The following is a 23,255-nucleotide window of genomic DNA, read 5'->3' on the forward strand; positions in this document are numbered from 1 at the left end:
CACTTCAAGATGCAAATTGCTCGCGTCACAGCAACCAATGCTGCGTCTACTTATAAGATGTCTGTGGTTATAACGTCATTGCAAACACGGCAATCTGTTGCGTCCACTGCAGTTCGCTACCTTATTCATACTTTTTGTCAAGTGATTTTTTTTAAGCAGGGTTGCATGAGGTACCTAACACATAACGTTACATTAGTCAATGTATCACACACAATAACGTAACGTTAGACGGCGGTCAGCAGCACCGCATATTTTAGCCACCTACAAAAAGACAAACATAGTCAAATAAAGGTCAGTTAAAATGTATACTATATTACATATTATATTATATATAATATGTATATTATATATATATTATATATATATATATATATATATATATATATATATATATATATATATATATATATATATATATATATATATAATATACATATATTATATATTATATTATATTACATACATATTGCATAGGGCCCTGACATCTAAAAAGTACAACTCTGTTCATTATGTTCATGTATTTGTTATGTTTTTCATGTGTACGCACACATCAACACACATACAGTATGAGATGAGATCAATGAGATAAGGTAAGAACAGAATAGAAACTGCTGTGGAACTAGTTACAATGCAATATGCCATGGACATACAATGTTAACACTTTTGTACAAATAAGTACAGTTGCACTTGTTTTTGCAAATGTGTTTATTCTGTAAAGGAATGAGTTAAATGTTTAAAATTGTTTACACTATTAAAATGACTGGTTAAAGGCCTACTGAAACCCACTACTACCGACCACGCAGTCTGATAGTTTATATATCAATGATGAAATCTTAACATTGCAACACATGCCAATACGGCCGGGTTAACTTATAAAGTGACATTTAAAACTTCCCGGGAAATATCCGGCTGAAACGTCGCGGTATGATGACGTATGCGTGTGACGAAGTCAGAGTAACGGAAGTTATGGTACCCGTAGAATCCTATACAAAAAGATCTGTTTTCATTTCATAATTCCACAGTATTCTGGACATCTTTTGCAATTTGTTTAATGAACAATGAAGGCTGCAAAGAAGACAGTTGTAGGTGGGATCGGTGTATTAGCAGCGGACTACAGCAACACAACCAGGAGGACTTTGTTGGAGCGCTAGCCGCGCTAGCCGCGCTAGCCGCGCTAGCCGCCGACCTCACCTTGACTTCCTACGTCTCCCGGCCGCCAAACGCATCGGGTGAAGTCCTTCGTCCTTCTGCCGATCGCGGGAACGCAGGTGAGCACGGGTGTTGATGAGTAGATGAGGGCTGGCTGGCGTAGGTGGAGAGCTAATGTTTTTAGCATAGCTCTGTGAGGTCCCGTTGCTAAGTTAGCTTCAATGGTGTCGTTAGCACAGCATTGTTAGCCTTCGCCAGCCTGGAAAGCATTAACCGTGTATTTACATGTCCACGGTTTAATAGTATTGTTGATTTTCTATCTATCCTTACAGTCATGGGTTTATTTTTTTGTTTCTATATGCAGTTAAAGCACGATGCTATCACGTTAGCTCGTAGCTAAAGCATTTCGCCGATGTATTGTCGTGGAGATAAAAGGCACTGAATGTCCATTTCGCGAGCTCGACTCTCATTTTCAAGAGGATATAGTATCCGAGGTGGTTTAAAATACAAATCCGTGATCCACAATATAAAAAGGAGAGTGTGGAATCCAATGAGCCAGCTTGTACCTAAGTTACGGTCAGAGCGAAAAAAGATACGTCCATCGCTGTCTCTCAAGTCCTTCACTGTAACGTTCCTCATCTACGAATCTTTCATCCTCGCTCAAATTAATGGGGTAATCATCACTTTCTCGGTCCGAATCTCTCTCGCTCCATTGTAAACAACGGGGAATTGTGAGGAATACTAGCTCCTGTGACGTCACGCTACTTCCGCTACAGGCAAGGCTTTTTTTTTATCAGCGAGCAAAAGTTGCGAACTTTATCGTCGATTTTCTCTACTAAATCCTTTCAGCAAAAATATGGCAATATCGCGAAATGATCAAGTATGACACATAGAATGGATCTGCTATTCCCGTTTAAATAAAAAACAATCATTTCAGTAGGCCTTTAATAGTGCTATTATGAATTGCAATGTCAGTACTATTTTTGTTCCTGCTATTTCAAATGCACTTGTTTTAATAAATAAATACAACGTTTTAAAAGCATACACAATCTGTGTAAAAATATTAGCCTGTGGTTAAAAGGACTTGAAAGGACTCGAAACTCAAAATGCATGACTTGTGACTTGACTTGAGACTTTCCAGTCTTGACTTTGGACTTGACTCGGGACTTGACTCGGGACTTGACTCGAGACTTGAGGGCAAAGACTTGAGACTTACTTGTGACTTGCAAAGCAATGACTTGGTCCCACCTCTGATATATACACATATATACATATACACATTTATACACACATATATACATATAAATACACACACACACACGCACATATATATATATATATGTATATATATATACACACACATATATATAAATACACACACACACATATATATATATATATATATATATATATATATATATATATATATATATATATATATATATATATATATATATATATATATATATATATATACGTATATATATATATATACACACACATACATATATATATATTTGTATATATATGTGTGTGTGTGTGTATAATATATATATATATATATATATAGGGGTGTCTAAACTTTTTGACTTTGGGGCCTCATTGGACTAAAAAACTTTGGCCGGGTGCCGAAAGCCAACTGCATGTACCGTATTTTTCGGACTATAAGTGGCAGTTTTTTTCATAGTTTGGCCGGGGGTGCGACTTATACTCAGGAGCGACTCATGTGTGAAATTATTAACACATTACCGTAAAATATCAAATAATATTATTTATCTCATTCACGTAAGAGACTAGACGTATAAGATTTCATGGGATTTAGCGATTAGGAGTGACAGATTGTTTGGTAAACGTATAGCATGTTCTATATGTTATAGTTATTTGAATGACTCTTACCATAATATGTTACGTTAACATACCAGGCACGTTCTCAGTTGGTTATTTATGCCTCATATAACGTACACTTATTCAGCCTGTTGTTCACTATTCTTTATTTATTTTAAATTGCCTTTCAAATGTCTATTCTTGGTGTTGGGTTCTATCAAATAAATTTCCCCTAAAAATGCCACTTATACTCCATTGCGACTTATATATGTTTTTTTCCTTCTTTATTATGCATTTTCGGCCGGTGCGACTTATACTCCGGAGCGATTTATACTCCAAAAAATACGGTATATATATATATATATATACATATATATATATATATATATATATATATATATATATATATATATATATATATATATATATATATATATATATATACTGTATATGTATATGTCACGTGACCTTTTTTTAGCCCAATGTGGCCCCAAAGTCAAAAAGTTTGGACACCCCTGGTTTCGTCTGTTTATGAGCAGACAACATGGCAGATTAGAGGCCAGGTGCAGGTCCACGCGACTGCTTTGGCAATAAATCTAGAAGTGTATCTGCGAGGGATTGTTGGCTGTTGTACATCTAATTGGCTGAAACATGTTTATCCTTTCAACAAGTCAAATGTGGCCTGTGTGCGGGCTGCAACCCGCTGGTGAGATAACAGCAGATGAAAATGGGGTGTCATGGCTGTCAGAACACCCCTCTGCCTCCCCGCCCCAATGCCTGCCTCAACCCCGTGACCTTTACACTTGTAAACAGGAAGCGTTAATCTGTAGGGGGGGGTGGATGCGGGTATTTAACGGGTGTTGGCGTGCGCGCGCACAAGGGCGCGCAAGACAAGATGAGGTGAGGTGTACTCGCCGCAAAGTGTCGCCACGCCTGAGCGGCCACGCCGCCAGCTGCCATCAAGCGAGGGGATGAGAAATATAATGAAAAATATGATTAAATGTCAAAGCAGGGGGTTCTCTCGGATGCCTTTCTACGGTCGCCACATGTTACGGGGACAGCTGACGACAACATCTAATGCAGAGCGAGACAATTTGGCGAGGGTCATCTTCGCAATGGCATCAACCGGGTCGGGATTTGAAGCTTAGCGAGCGCCAGCCGGGAATGAACGCTCGCCTTTCTCTGTCTTATGACAGACGCGGCGCGGGAACTTTCAATCAAAGCGAGGGTGCGGGGACAGAAAGAACATCAGCGGTGCATTTGGGGAGGAGCCTGCAGGCTGCATTGGAAGACCTCAAACAACGCCATGTGGACGTTGAAGTGAAGCCTACTTGTTGACTGACACATGAAGGCAAGGGTGTCCAGACCTTGGTTAATAGGCCAAAACCTGATCCAATGATGAGTTTTCTGTATTGAAAGAAAAACTACCTTTGTCACAGCTTTCTTTTACAGGTAAAAAAAAACATTAAACATGTTTATGTTGCCCACGTCCACACAGGTGGTTGTCGACATAACCAAAAGTAAACCCAAACGAGCCATTTTTTGCACACTGACTTGCGACTTTGGACAGAGACAAAGCGAATAAATGAATAAATAATCTTTTTTAACCTACCACGGTTTGAAAACATTATTTTTCTTTATTGTTTTTACATTCTTGTGATTTTTTTTTTTTAGGGCTGTCAAACAATTAAAATATTAGTCACGATTAATCAGTTTGTTCATAGTTAACTCAAAATTAATCACGATTAATCGCAGATAGATATAATTTTTTCCCGCATTAATAAGTGTACCCTACAACAGTGTTTTTCAACCACTGTGCCGCGGCACACCAGTGTGCCGTGAGATACAGTCTGGTGTGCCGTGGGAGATTATGTAATTTTACCTATTTGGGTTAAAAATATTTTTTGCAAACCAGTAATTATAGTCTGCAAATTATGTGTTGTTGTTGAGTGTCGGTGCTGTCTAGAGCTCGGCAGAGTAACCGTGTAATACTCTTCCATATCAGTAGGTGGCAGCCGGTAGCTAATTGCTTTGTAGCTGTCGGAAACAGCGGGAGGCAGAGTGCAGGTAAAAAGGTGTCTAATGCTTAAACCAAATATAAACAATAGGTGAGTGTCCCTTAGAAAAGTCATTGAAGCTTAGGGAAGGCTATGCAAAACAAAACTAAAACTGAACTGGCTACAAAGTAAACAAAAACAGAATGCTGGACGACAGTAAAGACTTACTGTGGAGCAAAGACGGCGTCCACAAACATGACATGACAATCAACAATGTCCCCACAAAGAAGGATAAAAACTAGAGATGTCCGATAATATCGGCCTGCCGATATTATCGGACTTCTTAACTAGACATCTCTAGTTTTTATCCTATAAATACAGATAAATGCTTTAAAATGTAATATCGGAAATTATCGGTATCGTTTTTTTAAATTATCGGTATCGTTTTTGTTTTTTTAAAATTAAATCAATATAAAAAACACAAGATACACTTACAATTAGTGCACCAACCCAAAAAACCTCCCTCCCCCATTCACACAAATGGGTTGTTTCTTTCTGTTATTAATATTTCTGGTTCCTACATTATATAGCAATATATATCAATACAGTTTGCAAGGGATACACATGATTGTGCGTGCTGCTGGTCCACTAATAGTACTAACCTTTAACAGTTAATTTTACTCATTTTCATTAATTACTAGTTTCCATGTAACTGTTTTTATATTGTTTTACTTTCTTTTTTATTTAAGAAAATGTTTTTATTTATTTATCTTATTTTATAAATTTTTAAAAAAAGGACCTTATCTTCACCAGACCTGGTTGTCCAAATTAGGCATAATAATGTGTTAATTCCACGACTGTATATATCGGTATCGGTTCAAATCGGTATCGGTAATTAAGAGTTGGACAATATCGGAATATCGGATATCGGCAAAAAGCCATTATCGGACATCCCTAATAAAAACAACTGAAATATTCTTGATTGCTAAAACAAAGTAGATGCGCGAAATATCGCTCAAAGCTATATGGATAAACATTTACAAAATATTTCTGTGTAAATAACTCGTTTCACAACGTATATATCTGCGGCTTATATTCCGGTGCGGCTTATATATGGAAAATGTCTTTCTAAAATTTAGTGGGTGCGGCTCATAGTGGGTACTTTAAGGTTTCACAAGTGCAGCAAATACCTTTTTGGATTGGGAGTCCGTGTGGTTGACTGGAGAGCTTGTATCCGACGTGGGCTCGGACTCTGAGTGACGCAGGCTGGCCCTTTTCTTCTTGATGAGGTCGGCATCCTGGTTGTAAGAGAAGCCCAATTTCTGATGGACGGGCGAGACGGAGGGAGCCCCCGTTTGGGTAGTGGACCCCACCTCCGTACCCCCTTGGATTATTTGCTTGTCCCCCCGCTGTCTTTCCTCGCCCAAGTCCCTCTCTAACTTTTGCGGTAGATCGGAGAGGTCCAAAGTTTTGGCTTTCAGTAGGCTGCCCCGGTCTTCAGAGCCTGATGATGTCACCCGAGGAGAGTCGGCTGCTGTGCGGCGTGACGGCACAGGAGCTGAAGACTGAGGAGGCGCTGATGTTTTCACGCCTACCGAAGGCGCTGTGACTTCCACTTCACCTCCGAGTTCTGTCGCTGCTCCCTCTTCCATACTTTTGGAGCCGTTTGATTGAGTGTTTTCAGCGGCAGCGGCAGAGTCGGCATCCTGGGAGCGCGTCTGCACGTCGTTGAGCTCGGCGTAGAACTTGTCTTGGTCTATGGAGGCGTTGGTGTCCGTCTCGAAGTCGCCCACCTTGTAGGTGCTGCGGCTGCTGTTGGCCTCGATCTGCACCACGTTGAGCTCCTCGCCGGAGAAGTGCGCCCGGATCTGGTAGAGGTAGGTCATCACGGTCAGCTTGTCGGGGATGGCCAGCAGCACCATGTCTGACGGCTCCAGGAGGCGCGAGATGCCCAGGCTGGCGAAAACGTCGTACGCCTGCCAGCAAGGAAACAAGCAAAGGAGCTCAAGTTAGACGAAGGGTGACATGCAGGATGTCTAAGAAGGACTGATGTGGCTGTGAAGGGGAGATGGCTCACAGTTCCACCAGGGGATTGAGTTAGTTTCAGTTAAGTTTGACCTTTCTATTGCCAAATGATCCCAATAAATCAGGGGTGTCCAAAGTGCGGCCCGCAGCTAATTGTTTACCGGCCCGCCACACATTCTGCAAAAATTGCAAAAATTAAAAAAAACATTTTAAAAAAGTGGAATGAGGTGAAATCTAACAAGAAAAAGTTGCAATGTTGACACAAAGCTGCCATGCAGGCTGTTTTTTTTCCTTTTGTCTTTGTTTGTTTTTCTTTTTTTCGCCATTGCTAAAAATAAAAAAAAAAAGACTAAAAATCTATGTTATAATGAATTATTAGTTAAAAAATATCACTTTAAAATGTTTTATGTGGAAAAAATATTGCATATACTGTGTGGTTGCCATATAAAAACATCAAAGTTGTATTCGACAAAAGGGCATAAAACAAACAAAATAATAGTTCAAACGTAAAATGGACAGATATATCTGAAGTTGATCTCGTAATTTAAGTGTTAAAAGTAAAAAAAAAACTAATACAAATGTATCACTTTATTGAGTGGGGGACCTTTTGGATCCCAAATATATTTAGTAGGATTTTATTTAACTTTTCACTGTGATTACTCAAAAATATTAAATAATTAAAATCAACGGTGTCCTGCATTATTGATCTTTTAAGGCTCTAATTACTAAATACTGCATATTTCAGTTTTACTATAAAAAACAAAGTTGTCTTTGACAGAAAACCTTTTTTTTTTTAACTTAACTTTTTACACCACAGTAATGAACTTTCTTATTTACACAGGTAAACAAAATACCCCCTTGTGTTTCCACCAACTACCCAGGTAGATTTACTTCTTCAGGAACTGTGTTTAGAGGTGGGACTTTCGGGAATTCCCAGGAACCTTGAAATGGCGGGCCGTGCTGTAGAATGCTGATTGGTCGAACACAGTTGGGGCGTTTCTAAAAATGTGTATTCAAAGTTTCAGTCGCCATTACAGTATGCGAGGACAACTTAGGTCTTATTTCTTGTGTTTCTATCACAACATACTTGACAATGGAAATAAACTTTGGACTTGCAGGAAGAACGCTGTTCAGTGGAATTATTTTGGAGAGATGGCAAATTTATGGATTTTTCTTTGCTAATGGCTGTCAGAATAATTGTATCTAAGTTATCACAAAACTTTGTTGCCATGAGTTCCCGGCGAGAAGACAAAAGCTGTCTTTGATCCTACCAAGAAGAAGGCTTGTAAAACTCCACCGTGTAGGATGGGAAGCAACAGGAAGGTGTTCTGTTTCTTTGATGTATTGTAATCAACAGACCCGAGATCTACAAAGCGAAGAGGAAGCAGGACCTGACTCCCCTCCAGGGACCTCTTCTTTGAACTGTTTTACGACCTTTTCTTTCAACTGTTTGTAATCAAAGGCGATGGATGTTTACGACCCCCGTCCCTTAGAAACAGCTGTTGCCATGTAATCAGGGAAAGTCCAAATAAAAGAGGAGGCGTACAATCTTTCGTCAGAGCGTGGTGAGACTGTACAAAGAGTACAGTCCAGATGTCTCTCCTCAATTGAGCCACATTTAATTCTGTCTCTGTTTAATTCCTTGCTTCTTGTCTTGTTTAATAGATGTCATCAGTGTTTGAACCTGACAATGGCCATAATGTTTTGTGTAAAATAGTTTTCGTTAAACCCAAGCAGAGGACTGAAATGGCGTGTTTTTGTTTGCTCTATTGTGCCATCTTTTGGACTAGTTTGCTCACTGCATGTGTTGCGGCTTGAAAATGTACTTCCTGTTTTAATGCTTTGGACCAAAAGTAATACCGTCCGTGGCGTTTCTACTCGTATGGATCCTTCATTCATTGGAAACTGGTTATTAGTGAAAGTTAACTATGTAAAAAAGGGGGAATTCAAAAAGTGTATACTTCTTCTCTTTACCCTTTTGAGATAATAATAAAAATAATAATACATTTTACTTATAAGGCGCCTTTCTGGACACCGTACAAAATCAAAACAAATTGGATAAAAACAACAACAACAACAACAAAGATCGATAAGATTTACAATGAATACGCAGTCAGGAATAGGTGCGTTTTGAGTCTTGATTTGAAGAGGAATATTGAGTCTAAGTTACGAAGGTCTGAAGATATGTTTAATTTAATTTAATTTTAATTTCTTAATTTTTCATATGAAATAACATTGCCATTGAGCACAAGACTGTTCTCTGGAGATAACATTATCAATAGTAGCCTCTCTTCTGGAATAGTTCCAGTAGAGTTTAAACATGCAGTGGTACGACCTCTACTTAAAAAACCAAGCCTCGACCCCTCTCTCCTCTCTAACCTTAGACCTATCTCTAATCTTCCATACATTTCTAAAATATTAGAGAAGGTTGTCTACAGTCAATTGTTGCCCTTCTTAGAGGATAATGGTATCACTGAGTTGTTCCAGTCCGGTTTTAAAGCCCTCCACAGCACAGAGTCAGCGCTTCTAAAAGTTTTTAACGATATCCTCCTGTCAACTGATTCTGGTAAATATGTTGTCCTGGTGCTTTTAGATCTGTCTGCTGCTTTCGACACCGTCGACCACGCCACCATAATCACTCGTCTTGAGAACTGTGTGGGCATCAAGGGCGCCGCCTTCAACTGGTTCCGGTCGTACTTAACCGACAGGAGTTTTTGTGTAAAAATAGACCGTTTTATGTCTTCCACAGCTCCTTTACCACATGGGGTTCCCCAGGGCTCAATCCTTGCCCCAATCTTATTTGCGCTTTACCTTCTCCCCCTTGGTTCTATTTTTAGGAAGTACGATATTGCATTTCATTTTTATGCCGATGATTGCCAGATTTATTTTCCCATGGCACAAAATAACACGGTTCAACGTCTTATTGACTGCCTGCACGACATCAAAGCCTGGCTTTCAGCTAACTTCCTGAGCCTAAATGAAGACAAAACAGAAGTTATGTTGTTCGGTCCAAGTCGCTCCCCCTCCCCCAACGTTGACCTCGGCACTCTGACCCCGTATCTCAGCGACTGTGTCACAAACCTGGGGGTAAAGTTCGACTCAGATTTTAAATTCGAAAAACAAATCAGCAGCGTCGTACAAAAAAGCTTTTATCAATTACGCCAAGTAGCGTAAGTGAAACCGCTTCTATCAGGACATGATCTCGAGAAATTAATCCACGCCTTTATCTCGACTCGTTTAGACTACTGCAATGCCCTGTATGTAGGCATTAGCCAGGCCAGCAGCTCGTGCAGAACTCTGCTGCTCGTCTGCTAACACAGACCCGCAGACGTGAGCACATCACCCCTATATTAGCGTCCCTTCACTGGCTCCCTGTGCGTTACAGAATCAATTTTAAACTCCTTTTATTTGGTTTTAAATGTCTTAACAACCTCGCGCCAACATATCTCTCCGACCTCCTTCAGCCTTACTGCCCCACCCGATCCCTAAGATCAGCCGATCAGCTGCTACTGACGGTCCCGGACACAAGGCTGAAGCTTAGAGGTGACAGAGCTTTCGCTGCTGCTGCTCCCAAGCTCTGTAACGACCTACCTCTGAGTGTTAGACAAGCCTCCTCTCTTCCTGTTTTTAAATCTCTCTTAAAAACATACTTTTATTCCATGGCTTTTAACACTGAGTGATATCCATCCGGCAATGGCGCCCCATAATACACCTGCTGTGAACCTGTTTTTACGTGTTTATATTTTATTTATTTATTTTTTATCGTGTTCTGTGTGTGTTGTGTTGTGTTTGCTCGGTTCTCGTATTATTTTTAACCTGCCCATTGTACAGCACTTTGGCTATCCCAGTGGTAAATTTTAAATGTGCTTTATAAATAAAGTTGATTTGATATGTATGTATAGTATGTACTACATGTATGGAACTGACTATGACATACTCAAACAATAAAGAAATAAACAAACATTCATCACTCCAAGCAACGCTTGTCATTTTTACAACTAAAACAATTCTTACTTATTAAACCGTCCCATGTGTGATGTCTGTAGGAGTGTTTTCATGCATATTTGTATATGCTATCATAATGTATTGTAGCTAGCGTTGTTATAGTTAGCTAATATGCTAACACGTTTACAAGTGTCTGTGTTGGTATTATTAACTTCTTTTTGTATTGTTTCAGTTTCACAAATTCCTCAGTAAATTCACCAAAACGTCACCGTGGAGTTATTGAGTCCATTTAGCTGATTGGAGAGCTAGCTTAAGCAGCTAGTGGGTCGATGACGATGACTTCTGTTTTGTTTGTTCAGCCGTTTTACTGCCACGTTACAAGCACAGTCTGGAAACATGTAAAGTATGTGTGGAGGGGGGCGTGGCCTGCGGACCTGCAGCGAAGCGGGGTGTGCCAGTGTAGTGGAATTTCTGACCTTTTGAACCATATTTTGTGTCTGTCGAAGTCCGAAAAGAAAGTCTGTCGAAAAGCCTTAAAAAAGTCTGCTCATTTCTTTTTTTCCTATTCTGAACCACTGAAGGACCATATGTGGGTTATAGTTAAACGAGTGGTCGTTCTGACCATTCTACAAAATGTTTTGATTGTTTGTTATGCTAAAGGATTCAATGAGTTTGCAGAATGAGCTGGTGCAAAACAACGGGACCTTGACGCATGAGGAAAACAGATAAATGGCCAAGTGACCATTCCTATGTGTGATCCGCATGACTCTCGATTCATCCAACTCCTCCGGAGGACGTTGTCTGTTTGCATGGGCAATTCAATCCAACTTTGTACTTTTGATTATGGGTAAATAAAACTTTTGTACTAAATTCACTTTCGTTGCTGTTTAAGATTCGGACCATTCACGAGATCAGCGACAGGTGCGTAGATGGCTCACCTGGGCCTGCTTATCTAATCACCTGTCGCTCTGTTAAAAGGCAGCAGCCGGGGAGGGGAGAGGGGGTGGAGCGAGAGCGAGAGAGAGACAGACAGAAAAAGACATTTGCTGAAAAGCAACCCACAGACTCTGTTGAAAAAATAAAACAGTATTGTGAACCTGAAACTGCTCTGTCATGTCGGTGCTTGGTGGTCCGAGGAACCCGGAGGGGAGAAACCTCCACAGTATGCAAATAAATATTTCTGTGTAAATAACTCATTTCGCAACGTATATATCTGCGGCTTATAGTCCGGTGCGGCTAATATATGGAAAAATATTTTTCTTCAAAATTTTAGTGGGTGAAGCTTATATCCCGGTGCGCTCTGAAGTCTGAAAAATACGGTACATATGTTATATATCTTTAAAGGCCTACTGAAATTAGATTTTCTTATTTAAACGGGGATAGCAGATCCATTCTATGTGTCATACTTGATCATTTCGCGATATTGCCATATTTTTGCTGAAAGGATTTAGTAGAGAACATCGACGATAAAGTTAGCAACTTTTGGTCGCTGATAAAAAAAGCCTTGCCTGTACCGGAAGTAGCGTGACGTCACAGGTTGAAGAGCTTCTCACATCTGCACATTGTTTACAATCATGGCCACCAGCAGCGAGAGCGATTTGGACCGAGAAAGCGACGATTACCCCATTAATTTGAACAAGGATGAAAGATTCGTGGATGAGGAAAGTGAAAGTGAAGGATTAGAGGGCAGTGGAAGCGATTCAGATAGGGAAGATGCTGTGAGAGGCGGGTGGCATCTGATATTCAACTGGGAATGACTAAAACAGTAAATAAACATATATATACTCTATTAGCCACAACACAACCAGGCTTATATTTAATATGCCACAAATTAATCCGCATAACAAACACCTCCCCCCTCCCGTCCATTTAACCCACCAATACAACTCAAACACCCGCACAACACACTCAATCCCACAGCCCAAAGTACCGTTCACCTCCGTAAAGTTCATAAGGCACATATATTTCCCCAAAGTTACGTACGTGACATGCACATAGCGGCACGCACGTACGGGCAAGCGATCAAATGTTTGGAAGCCAAAGCCGCGTACTCACGGTAGCGCGTCTGCTATCCAACTCAAAGTCCTCCTGGTTGTGTTGCTGCAGCCTGCCGCTAATACACCGCTTCCCACCTACAGCTTTCTTCTTTGCTGTCTTCATTGTTCATTAAACAAATTGCAAAAGATTCACCAACACAGATGTCCAGAATACTGTGGAATTTTGCGATGAAAACAGAGCCGTTTGTATTGGGACACAATGGTGTCCCAATACTTCCGCACAATCCGTGACGTCACGCGCAAACGTCATCATACCGAGACGTTTTCAGCCGGATATTTCCCGGGAAATTTAAAATGGCACTTTATAAGTTAACCCGGCCGTATTGGCATGTGTTGCGATGTTAAGATTTCATCATTGATATATAAACTATCAGACTGCGTGGTCGGTAGTAGTGGCTTTCAGTAGGCCTTTAAAAACTTTTGATAAATTTAGTGGATCGCTGGCGATGGGCGAAATCAAAGAAAATCAGTCAAACACGGCCCTTTCTCTGAGGTTCCAGTCGGGATCGCCCTTCCCAACTCTCGCTGTGACTGAACTGCAGCGCTTGGGGAAAGGGAACGTGTGTTTTCAGGCTTTTGACATGGCGGGCTTTGCCCACGCGGGGCTACGCGAGACGCACCTTTTGACAGGACAGCTGACAGGTCACGTCGGGGAATGGTAGTCCCAGATAAGAGACCAAGATACCCAGAGACAGAGCGCTTAATCCCGCCGTGTGTGTGTGTGTGCGTATGGTTATCACTACCCCATATCAACCTGCCCACGCTCTCCGTCACGCGTGTAATTGGTCTGATTACAGTCTGATGAGAAAATACAGGTTTGATTATCAAGCGACACACACGAGAGCCAACATCCCCCCCCCACACATTAGCAGATAGACTGAGACACAGAGACGGGATGAACGCCATTATCGCAGCCAATGACAGGTAAATAAATAGATTAGCAACACACACACACACACACACACACACACACACACACACACACACACACACACACACACACACACACACACACACACACACACACACACACACATCTCCATTCCGAGACAGACGTGCACCTATCTCAGCTTGTATCTGGCCTGCTTGATAGTGTTGATCTAATTCCAACCTGTTGCCGCTCTCGTTTGTCTTGTTGCTTCATGTACCGATTCCGGTTTCCTCCACCAAAATGTACTTTTGTTGATCCGACTCCACACTTTCATTTCAGATGAAGAAAGGTGGAAACTCGAAACTCTAGACGACTACAGCGCATTTGACCGAGGTGTTTCTCCATTTACAAGCAATTATAACATCTTTTGTCCCGAGTCCTATTTCCCCGTGCTATTGCGCCATGACGGCTGTGGAGGCAAACAATGGCCGCAACATCAATACTCAAAAGTGCGCGCGGAGAGAACAGAGAGGAGTTTGTCTGTTAAGGGTGCCCCGTGTGAAAGGAGAGGAGAGAAAGGAGAGAAAATGAATATGTGCCTGATTGGGTTTCTAACGCGCATTGAAGGGAGCAAAAGCGTGCTGGCATTGTTCCCGTCTGGGGTGAAAGGGAGCGACAACTTGGAGAGAGCGTGAAAGAATGGAAGAGGAACCGCTGAGGCCCGGGAGAAAGTGAGAGCTGCACGAGGACGAGGGAGGAGAGGAGAGGGAGGCTCGCCGAACGGGTTTTTGTTTCGGGGTCTGTGCTCGTCTTGACGTGCAATGCGCTCTTTCTGGCCTCGGTGTCAGGCGCTATTCTTCCGGGACCTTGTCTCATAGCTTGTCAGGCGCTCGGGACACTTAAAGGCAGCGCTGTTGCAACTTTTTGGGGGACATCTTCTTCATTAAAGGCCTACTGAAATGAATTTTTTTTATTTAAACGGGGATAGCAGATCTATTCTATGTGTCATACTTGATCATTTCGCGATATTGCCATATTTTTGCTGAAAGGATTTAGTATAGAACAACGACGATAAAGATTGCAACTTTTGGTATCTGATAAAAAAAGGCTTGCACCTACCGGAAGTAGCGTGACGTAGTCAGTTGAACATATACGCAAAGTTCCCTATTGTTTACAATGATGGCCGCATGAAGTGAGAGAGATTCGGACCGAGAAAGCGACAATTTCCCCATTAATTTGAGCGAGGATGAAAGATTTGTGGATGAGTAAAGTGCAAGTGAAGGACTAGTGGGGAGTTGAAGCTATTCAGATAGGGAAGATGCTGTGAGAGCCGGGGGTGACCTGATATTCAGCTGGGAATGACTACAACAGTAAATAAACACAAGACATATATATACTCTATTAGCCACAACACAACCAGGCTTATATTTAATATGCCACAAATTAATCCTGCATAAAAACACCTGCGTGTTTGTTATGCTAGCTCCTAGCTCCTATGCTAGCTCCTAGCTCCATAGAACACGCCAATACAATTCAAACACCTGATCAACACACACAATCACTCAGCCCAAAAGACCGTTTACCTAACCCAAGGTTCATAAAGCTTATATATTTTTAAAAAGTTACGTACGTGACGCGCACGTACGGTACGGTACGTGTTATGCTAGCTCCTAGCTCCTCTGCTAGCTCCTAGCTCCATAGAACACGCCAATACAATTCAAACACCTGATCAACACACACAATCACTCAGCCCAAAAGACCGTTTACCTAACCCAAGGTTCATAAAGCTTATATATTTTTAAAAAGTTACGTACGTGACGCGCACGTACGGTACGGTACGTGTTATGCTAGCTCCTAGCTCCTCTGCTAGCTCCTAGCTCCATAGAACACGCCAATACAATTCAAACACCTGATCAACACACACAATCACTCAGCCCAAAAGACCGTTCACCTAACCCAAGGTTCATAAAGCTTATATATTTTAAAAAAGTTACGTACATACGCAAAAAAAAGTTGCGCACATACGGTCAAGCGATCAAATGTTTAGAAGCCAAAGCTGCATAGTCACAGTAGCACGTCTGCGTCTTTGTCATCCAAATCAAAGTAATCCTGGTAAGAGTCTGTGTTGTCCCAGTTCTCTACAGGCGTCTGTGTATCCAAGTCAAAAGTCCTCCTGGTTAGAGTCTCTGTTATCCGAGTTCTTCCATCTTGACTGCATCTTTCGGAAATGTAAACAAAGAAGCGCCGGCTGTGTACTGTTGTTGCTGACTACGTTCGAAAAATACGTCCATTTCGCACCGACAACTTTCTTCTTTGCTTGCTCGGCTTCCTTCTCCATAATGCAATGAACATGATTGAAACAGATTCACGAACACAGATGTCCAGAATACTGTGGAATTATGAAATGAAAACAGAGCTTTTTCGTATTGGCTTCAATGTGGAAGGCATACCCGTGTTCGCCGGTCTACGTCACGCGCATACGTCATCCTCAGAGGCGTTTCGAACCGGAAGTTTAGCGGCAAATTTAAAATGTCACTTTATAAGTTAACCCGGTCGTATTGGCATGTGTTATAATGTTAAGATTTCATCATTGATATATAAACTATCAGACTGCGTGGTCGGTAGTAGTGGCTTTCAGTAGGCCTTTAAAGATGCTCAGACTAATTTAATGTAGGTCAATATGTGCGAAGCCAGTGGTTCTCAAACTTTTTTTTTTTACCACAAAGTACCACCTCAGAAGGCTCTTCAAGTACCACTATAATGACCAACATTAAAGGTAGTAGGCCTAAGTATTCATTAAAACTAGAGATGTCCGATAATGGCTTTTTTGCCGATATCCGATATTCCAATATTGTCCAACTCTTAATTACCGATTCCGATATCAACCAATACCATACTTGCCAACCTTGAGACCTCCAATATCGGGAGGTGGGGGGGGCGTGTTTGGGGCATGGGGCGTGTTTGGGGCGTGGTTAAGAGGAGAGCATATTTACAGCTAGAATTCACCAAATCAAGTATTTCACACACATATATATATATATATATATATATATATATATATATATATATATATATATATATATATATATATATATATATATATATATATATATATATATATATATATATATATATATATATATATATGTGTGTGAAATACTTGACTTTCAGTGAATTCTAGCTATATATATATTTTATTTTTATTTTTTATTTTATTATACATATAAATAAAAGACATACTTGAATTTCAGTGTTCTGCCGGTAGGTGGCAGTATTGTCCGGTTTAAGAGTGTCACAACATTGCTGTTTACGGCAGACGAACTGCTTTACGGTAGACTAAACGTGACGTGTGTTGTTGTGTGTTGTTACCGCGCTGGGAGGACGTTCATGAAACTGCCTAACAATAAACCCACATAAGAAACCAAGAACTCTCTCTCCTTGTTGTGCACTCTACTCTCTAAAAGCCGTAGATGTTATGACGTCATTGGGCAGGCAAGCTGCTGGGAAAGCGGACGTGAGAACGGCTGTCCCCACTCAGGTACGCTTTGAGCTGGAGGGGGCGTGGCCTCCAGCTCCGGCTGAATACCGGGAGTTTGTCGGGAGAAGGGAGGTTGTCGGGAGAGGCGCTGAATACCGGGATTCTTCCGCTAAAAACGGGAGGGTTGGCAAGTATGACCAATACCGATATATACAGTCGTGGAATTAACACATTATTATGCTAATTTTGTTGTGATGCCCCGCTGGATGCATTAAACAATGTAACAAGGTTTTCCAAAATAAATCAACTCAAGTTATGGAAAAAAATGCCAACATGGCACTGCCATATTTATTATTGAAGTCACAAAAGTGCTTTTTTTTTTTTTTAACATGCCTCAAAACAGCAGCTTGGAATTTGGGACATGCTCTCCCTGAGAGAGCATGAGGAGGTTGGGTTGGGGGGGGTGAGGTTATGGGGTAGGGGGTAGCGGGGGGTGTATATTGTTGCGTCCCGGAAGACTTAGTGCTGCAAGGGGTTCTGGGTATTTGTTCTGTTGTGTTACGGTGCGGATGTTCTCCCGAAATGTGTTTGTCATTCTTGTTTGGTGTGGGTTCACAGTGTGGCGCATATTTGTAACAGTGTTAAAGTTGTTTATACATCCACCCTCAGTGTGACCTGTATGGCTGTTGACCAAGTATGCTTTGCATTCACTTGTGTGTGTGAAAAGCCGTAGATATTATGTGATTGGGCCGGCACGCAAAGGCAGTGCCTTTAAGGTTTATTGGCGCTCTGTACTTCTCCCTACGTCCGTGTACACAGTGGCGTTTTAAAAAGTTATAAATTTTACTTTTTGAGACCGATACAAATAATTTTGAAATCGATACCGATAATTTCCGATATTACATTTTAAAACATTATTTTCGGCATCCCTACATAAAACCTTTTTTTTTTTTTTTACTTTATATCAACCTGAAGTTGATATACTGTAGAAATTTACTGTAAGTGTTAAATAAAAAAAGGCCATACTTGGTCAACAGCCATACAGGTCACACTGAGGGTGGGGTATAAACAACTTTAACACTGTTACAAATATGTGCCACATTGTGAACCCACACCAAACAAGAATGACAAACACATTTTGGGAGAACATCCGCACCGTAACACAACATAAACACAACAGAACAAATACCCAGAACCCCTTGCAGCACTAAGTCTTCCGACATACTACAATATACACCCCCGGCTACCCTCTACCCCTAAACCCCCCCCCCCAACCTCCTCATGCTCTCTCAGGGAGAGCATGTCCCAAATTCCAAGCTGCTGTTTTGAGGCATGTTTAAAAAAGTAATGCACTTTGTGACTTCAATAATAAATATGGCAGTGCCATGTTGGCATTTTTTTTCCATAACTTGAGTTGATTTATTTTGGAAAACCTTGTTACATTGTTTAATGCATCCAGCGGGGCATCACAACAAAATTAGGCATAATAATGTGTTAATCCCACAACTGTATATATCGGTATCGGTCGATATCGGAATCGGTAATTAAGAATTGGACAATATCGGAATATCGGCAGAAAAGCCATCATTAATTTCAACTCAATCAGACCATTCAAGTTTTTTTTTACCAGTTTCAAAAAATTCCCGCTTTTCCCAAAATCCCCAAATTTTGGGGGGAATTCCCATTGAAATCAATGGGGACATTCTTCAAACTTCCACCATTTTAATGTGATTCAAACTGTTCCAACTTCAGAATATTCAGCCTGTTTGGGAATTGTGTGCTCTACTTCCACAAATCTAAAAAAAAAAAAATTCCAGGATTCCAGTTCAACTTCAGCATTGGAGCATTCACACTTCACTTCCTTCAGGAATTGCCTCATCTACAATAAGGCTGGGCAACTTTTGCTGCCCGGGGCCTAGAAAAGGATCCAAATAGGTTGATATTATTGTAATTAGATGAATGAATTGTGTCCAAAAGAGTGAGAGGCTCCTCCAACATGGACGACATGTTCCACACAACAACACTCCTCTACTTGCTCACTTTCCATTAACCCGGCAACAATGCTTCCGACTAAATGTCAGCGTCGCCTGCCCCGGGCCGCTGTTCCCCCCGCAGTGACTGACAGCTATCTATCGCTGTCAATCATCAGCGTGCACCCCCCGCCCCCCCCCCCCTCCCCAGCCCAACCCCTCGCAGCGTTTTAGCCAGCTGCTCGGTGCCACGCTATCAAGATGGCGCGCCAAATGACTTCTCCTTGGCCCCGTCGCCTCCTCGCTCTCACACGCACACACGAGGTGCGCGCGGAGGAACGCTCTCCACATGAAAACTCCCGACAAATACAAAAGGTGACAGTCGCGCGGGCATATCCACAGATAACCAAGCATCTTTTTTTCTTTTTTAAACCTCCTAAATATTTACGTGGCTGTTCCCCCCCCCCCCCCTTCCCCCACCCCCAATATTGATTGTCCTTATCTGTCATAATTCAGCACAGTCTGAGCTCATTGCAATCACTCTTCACAGACTGTGAAAGGAGGAGGGGGCATGTCTATCAACCAGCCATGAAAGGAGCAGATAGGTGTGGTTCCTGCCGTGTTTCCATTTGGCCCGTGCATTCAATACATCCTAATAACACCACCGCCTCTCTTTACCGCACTCAGCTACTCGTCTCCATTCAATCTTTTAAACATTTCATTCCAGTCCTCGTCTTTGTTCCCTTTTTGGCCCGCACCAAAGATCAGTCCGTGTGTTGGTCGCAAGGTGCGAGATGACGCAGAAAACATACAAGCTTGGACACACCTTTTCATTTGCAGCAGTCAGTAAGCGTGTCCAAACGAAGGGGGCGCAAATTTTCCGCCCGTTATTATGTGACAGGGCAAGAAGTACCAAATACACAATTTGTAGGCGTAAACATACAAAATTAGCTCAAAAGCTAGCATAAAACATTAGCATGTTAACATTAGCATGCTAATATAAGACACGTTAGTATACATCCAAGATGACGCCAAGTATCAAAATCCATGATTTTTACGTTAAAACATAAAAAAATGAGGTGAAAACTTAGCATAAAACATTAGCATGTTAACGTTAGCATGCTAATATAAGAGATGTTTGTATACTTCCAAGATGACAGCAAGTATCGAAAACCTTGATTTGTAGGTGTAAACATACAAATTTAGCTAAAAAGCTAGCCTAAAACATTAGCACGTTAAAGTTAGCATGCTAATATAAGAGACGTTAGTATACTTCCAAAATGAAGGCAAGTATCAAAAACAATGATTTTTAGGTTAAAACATACAAATTGAGCTAAAAAGCTAGCATAAAACGTTAGCATGCTAATATAAGAGATGTTAGTATACTTCCAAGATGACGCCATGTATCAAAAAACCAATGGTGTACAAAGTGTGGTGGCTATTTTCCGCCTGTTATTATGTGACAGGGTAACACAATTTGTAGGCGTAAACATACAAAATTAGCTCAAAAGCTAGCAGAAAAAATTAGCATGTTAACATTAGCATGCTAACATAAGACACATTAGTATACATCCAAGATGACGCCAAGTATCAAAATCCATGATTTTTAAGTTAAAACATAAAAAAATTAGGTGAAAACTTAGCATAAAACATTAGCATATTAACGTTAGCATGCTAATATAAGAGATGTTTGTATACTTCCAAGATGACAGCAAGTATCAAAAACCTTGATTTGTAGGTGTAAACATACAAATGTAGGTAAAAAGCTAGCCTAAAACATTAGCACGTTAAAGTTAGCATGCTAATATAAGAGACGTTAGTATACTTCCAAGATGAAAGCAAGTATCAAAACAATGATTTTTAGGTTAAAACATACAAATTGAGCTAAAAAGCTAGCATAAAACGTTAGCATGCTAATATAAGAGATGTTAGTATACTTCCAAGATGACGCCATGTATCAAAAAACCAATGGTGTACAAAGTGTGGTGGCTATTTTCCGCCTGTTATTATGTGACAGGGTAACACAATTTGTAGGCGTAAACATACAAAATTAGCTCAAAAGCTAGCAGAAAAAATTAGCATGTTGACATTAGCATGCTAATATAAGACACGTTAGTATACATCCAAGATGACGCCAAGTATCAAAAAACATGATTCTTAGGTTAAAACATACAAATTTAGCTCAAAAGCTAGCATAAAACATGTTAATGTTAGCATGCTAATATAAGAGATACTAGTATACATCCAAGATGACGCCAAGTATCAAAATCCATGATTTTTACGTTAAAACATAAAAAAATTAGGTGAAAACTTAGCATAAAACATTAGCATGTTAACGTTAGCATGCTAATATAAGAGATGTTTGTATACTTCCAAGATGACAGCAAGTATCAAAAACCTTGATTTGTAGGTGTAAACATACAAATTTAGCTAAAAAGCTAGCCTAAAACATTAGCACGTTAAAGTTAGCATGCTAATATAGGAGACGTTAGTATACTTCCAAAATGAAGGCAAGTATCAAAAACAATGATTTTTAGGTTAAAACATACAAATTGAGCTAAAAAGCTAGCATAAAACGTTAGCATGCTAATATAAGAGATGTTAGTATACTTCCAAGATGACGCCATGTATCAAAAAAACCAATGGTGTACAAAGTGTGGTGGCTATTTTCCGCCTGTTATTATGTGACAGGGTAAGAAGTACCAAATACACAATTTGTAGGCGTAAACATACAAAATTATCTCAAAAGCTAGCATAAAACATTAGCATGTTGACATTAGCATGCTAATATAAGACACGTTAGTATACATCCAAGATGACGCCAAGTATCAAAAAACATGATTTTTAGGTTAAAACATACAAATTTAGCTCAAAAACTAGCATAAAACATGTTAATGTTAGCATGCTAATATAAGAGATACTAGTATACTTTCACGATGACGCCAAGTATCAAAAAACATGATCTTTAGGTTAAAACATACAAAATTAAGTAAAAAGCGAGCATAAAACGTTAGCATGCTAATATAAGAGACGGCAAGTATCAAAAAACCAATGGTGTACAAAGTGTGGCGGCCATTTTCCGCCCGTTATGTGACCGGATAAGAAGTACCAAATACACAATTTGTAAGCGTAAACATACAAAATTAGCTCAAAAGCTAGCATAAAACATTAGCATGTTAATATTAGCATGCTAATATAAGACACGTTAGTATACATCCAAGATGACGCCAAGTATCGAAATCCATGATTTTTACGTTAAAACATAAAAAAATTAGGTGAAAACTTAGCATAAAACATTAGCATGTTAACGTTAGCATGCTAATATAAGAGATGTTTGTATACTTCCAAGATGACAGCAAGTATCAAAAACCTTGATTTGTAGGTGTAAACATACAAATTTAGCTAAAAAGCTAGCCTAAAAAATTAGCACGTTAAAGTTAGCATGCTAATATAAGAGACGTTAGTATACTTCCAAAATGAAGGCAAGTATCAAAAACAATGATTTTTAGGTTAAAACATACAAATTGAGCTAAAAAGCTAGCATAAAACGTTAGCATGCTAATATAAGAGATGTTAGTATACTTCCAAGATGACGCCATGTATCAAAAAACCAATGGTGTACAAAGTGTGGTGGCTATTTTCCGCCTGTTATTATGTGACAGGGTAACACAATTTGTAGGCGTAAACATACAAAATTAGCTCAAAAGCTAGCAGAAAAAATTAGCATGTTGACATTAGCATGCTAATATAAGACACGTTAGTATACATCCAAGATGACGCCAAGTATCAAAAAACATGATTTTTAGGTTAAAACATACAAATTTAGCTCAAAAGCTAGCATAAAACATGTTAATGTTAGCATGCTAATATAAGAGATACTAGTATACATCCAAGATGACGCCAAGTATCAAAATCCATGATTTTTACGTTAAAACATAA

The 23,255-nt window shown here is 40.3% G+C and overlaps 1 protein-coding gene across 7 annotated transcripts in view; it reads right to left on the bottom strand.

Annotated features, from left to right (window-relative positions):
* ehbp1 (EH domain binding protein 1) overlaps positions 1–23,255 on the bottom strand; it is a 409,577-nt gene that overhangs the window by 206,311 nt on the left and 180,011 nt on the right. For 6 of the 7 annotated variants that reach the window (XM_062059494.1, XM_062059493.1, XM_062059492.1 and 3 more), the window contains one exon: positions 6,161–6,946. In XM_062059494.1, coding sequence (XP_061915478.1) covers positions 6,161–6,946 — 786 coding nt within the window. The remainder of the gene's footprint in view (positions 1–6,160; positions 6,947–23,255) is intronic. The other variant, XM_062059495.1, reaches the window with a different exon arrangement.

Source organism: Entelurus aequoreus, linkage group LG09 (genome assembly GCF_033978785.1).
Source record: "Entelurus aequoreus isolate RoL-2023_Sb linkage group LG09, RoL_Eaeq_v1.1, whole genome shotgun sequence".
NCBI classification, from domain to species: Eukaryota; Metazoa; Chordata; class Actinopteri; order Syngnathiformes; family Syngnathidae; genus Entelurus; species Entelurus aequoreus.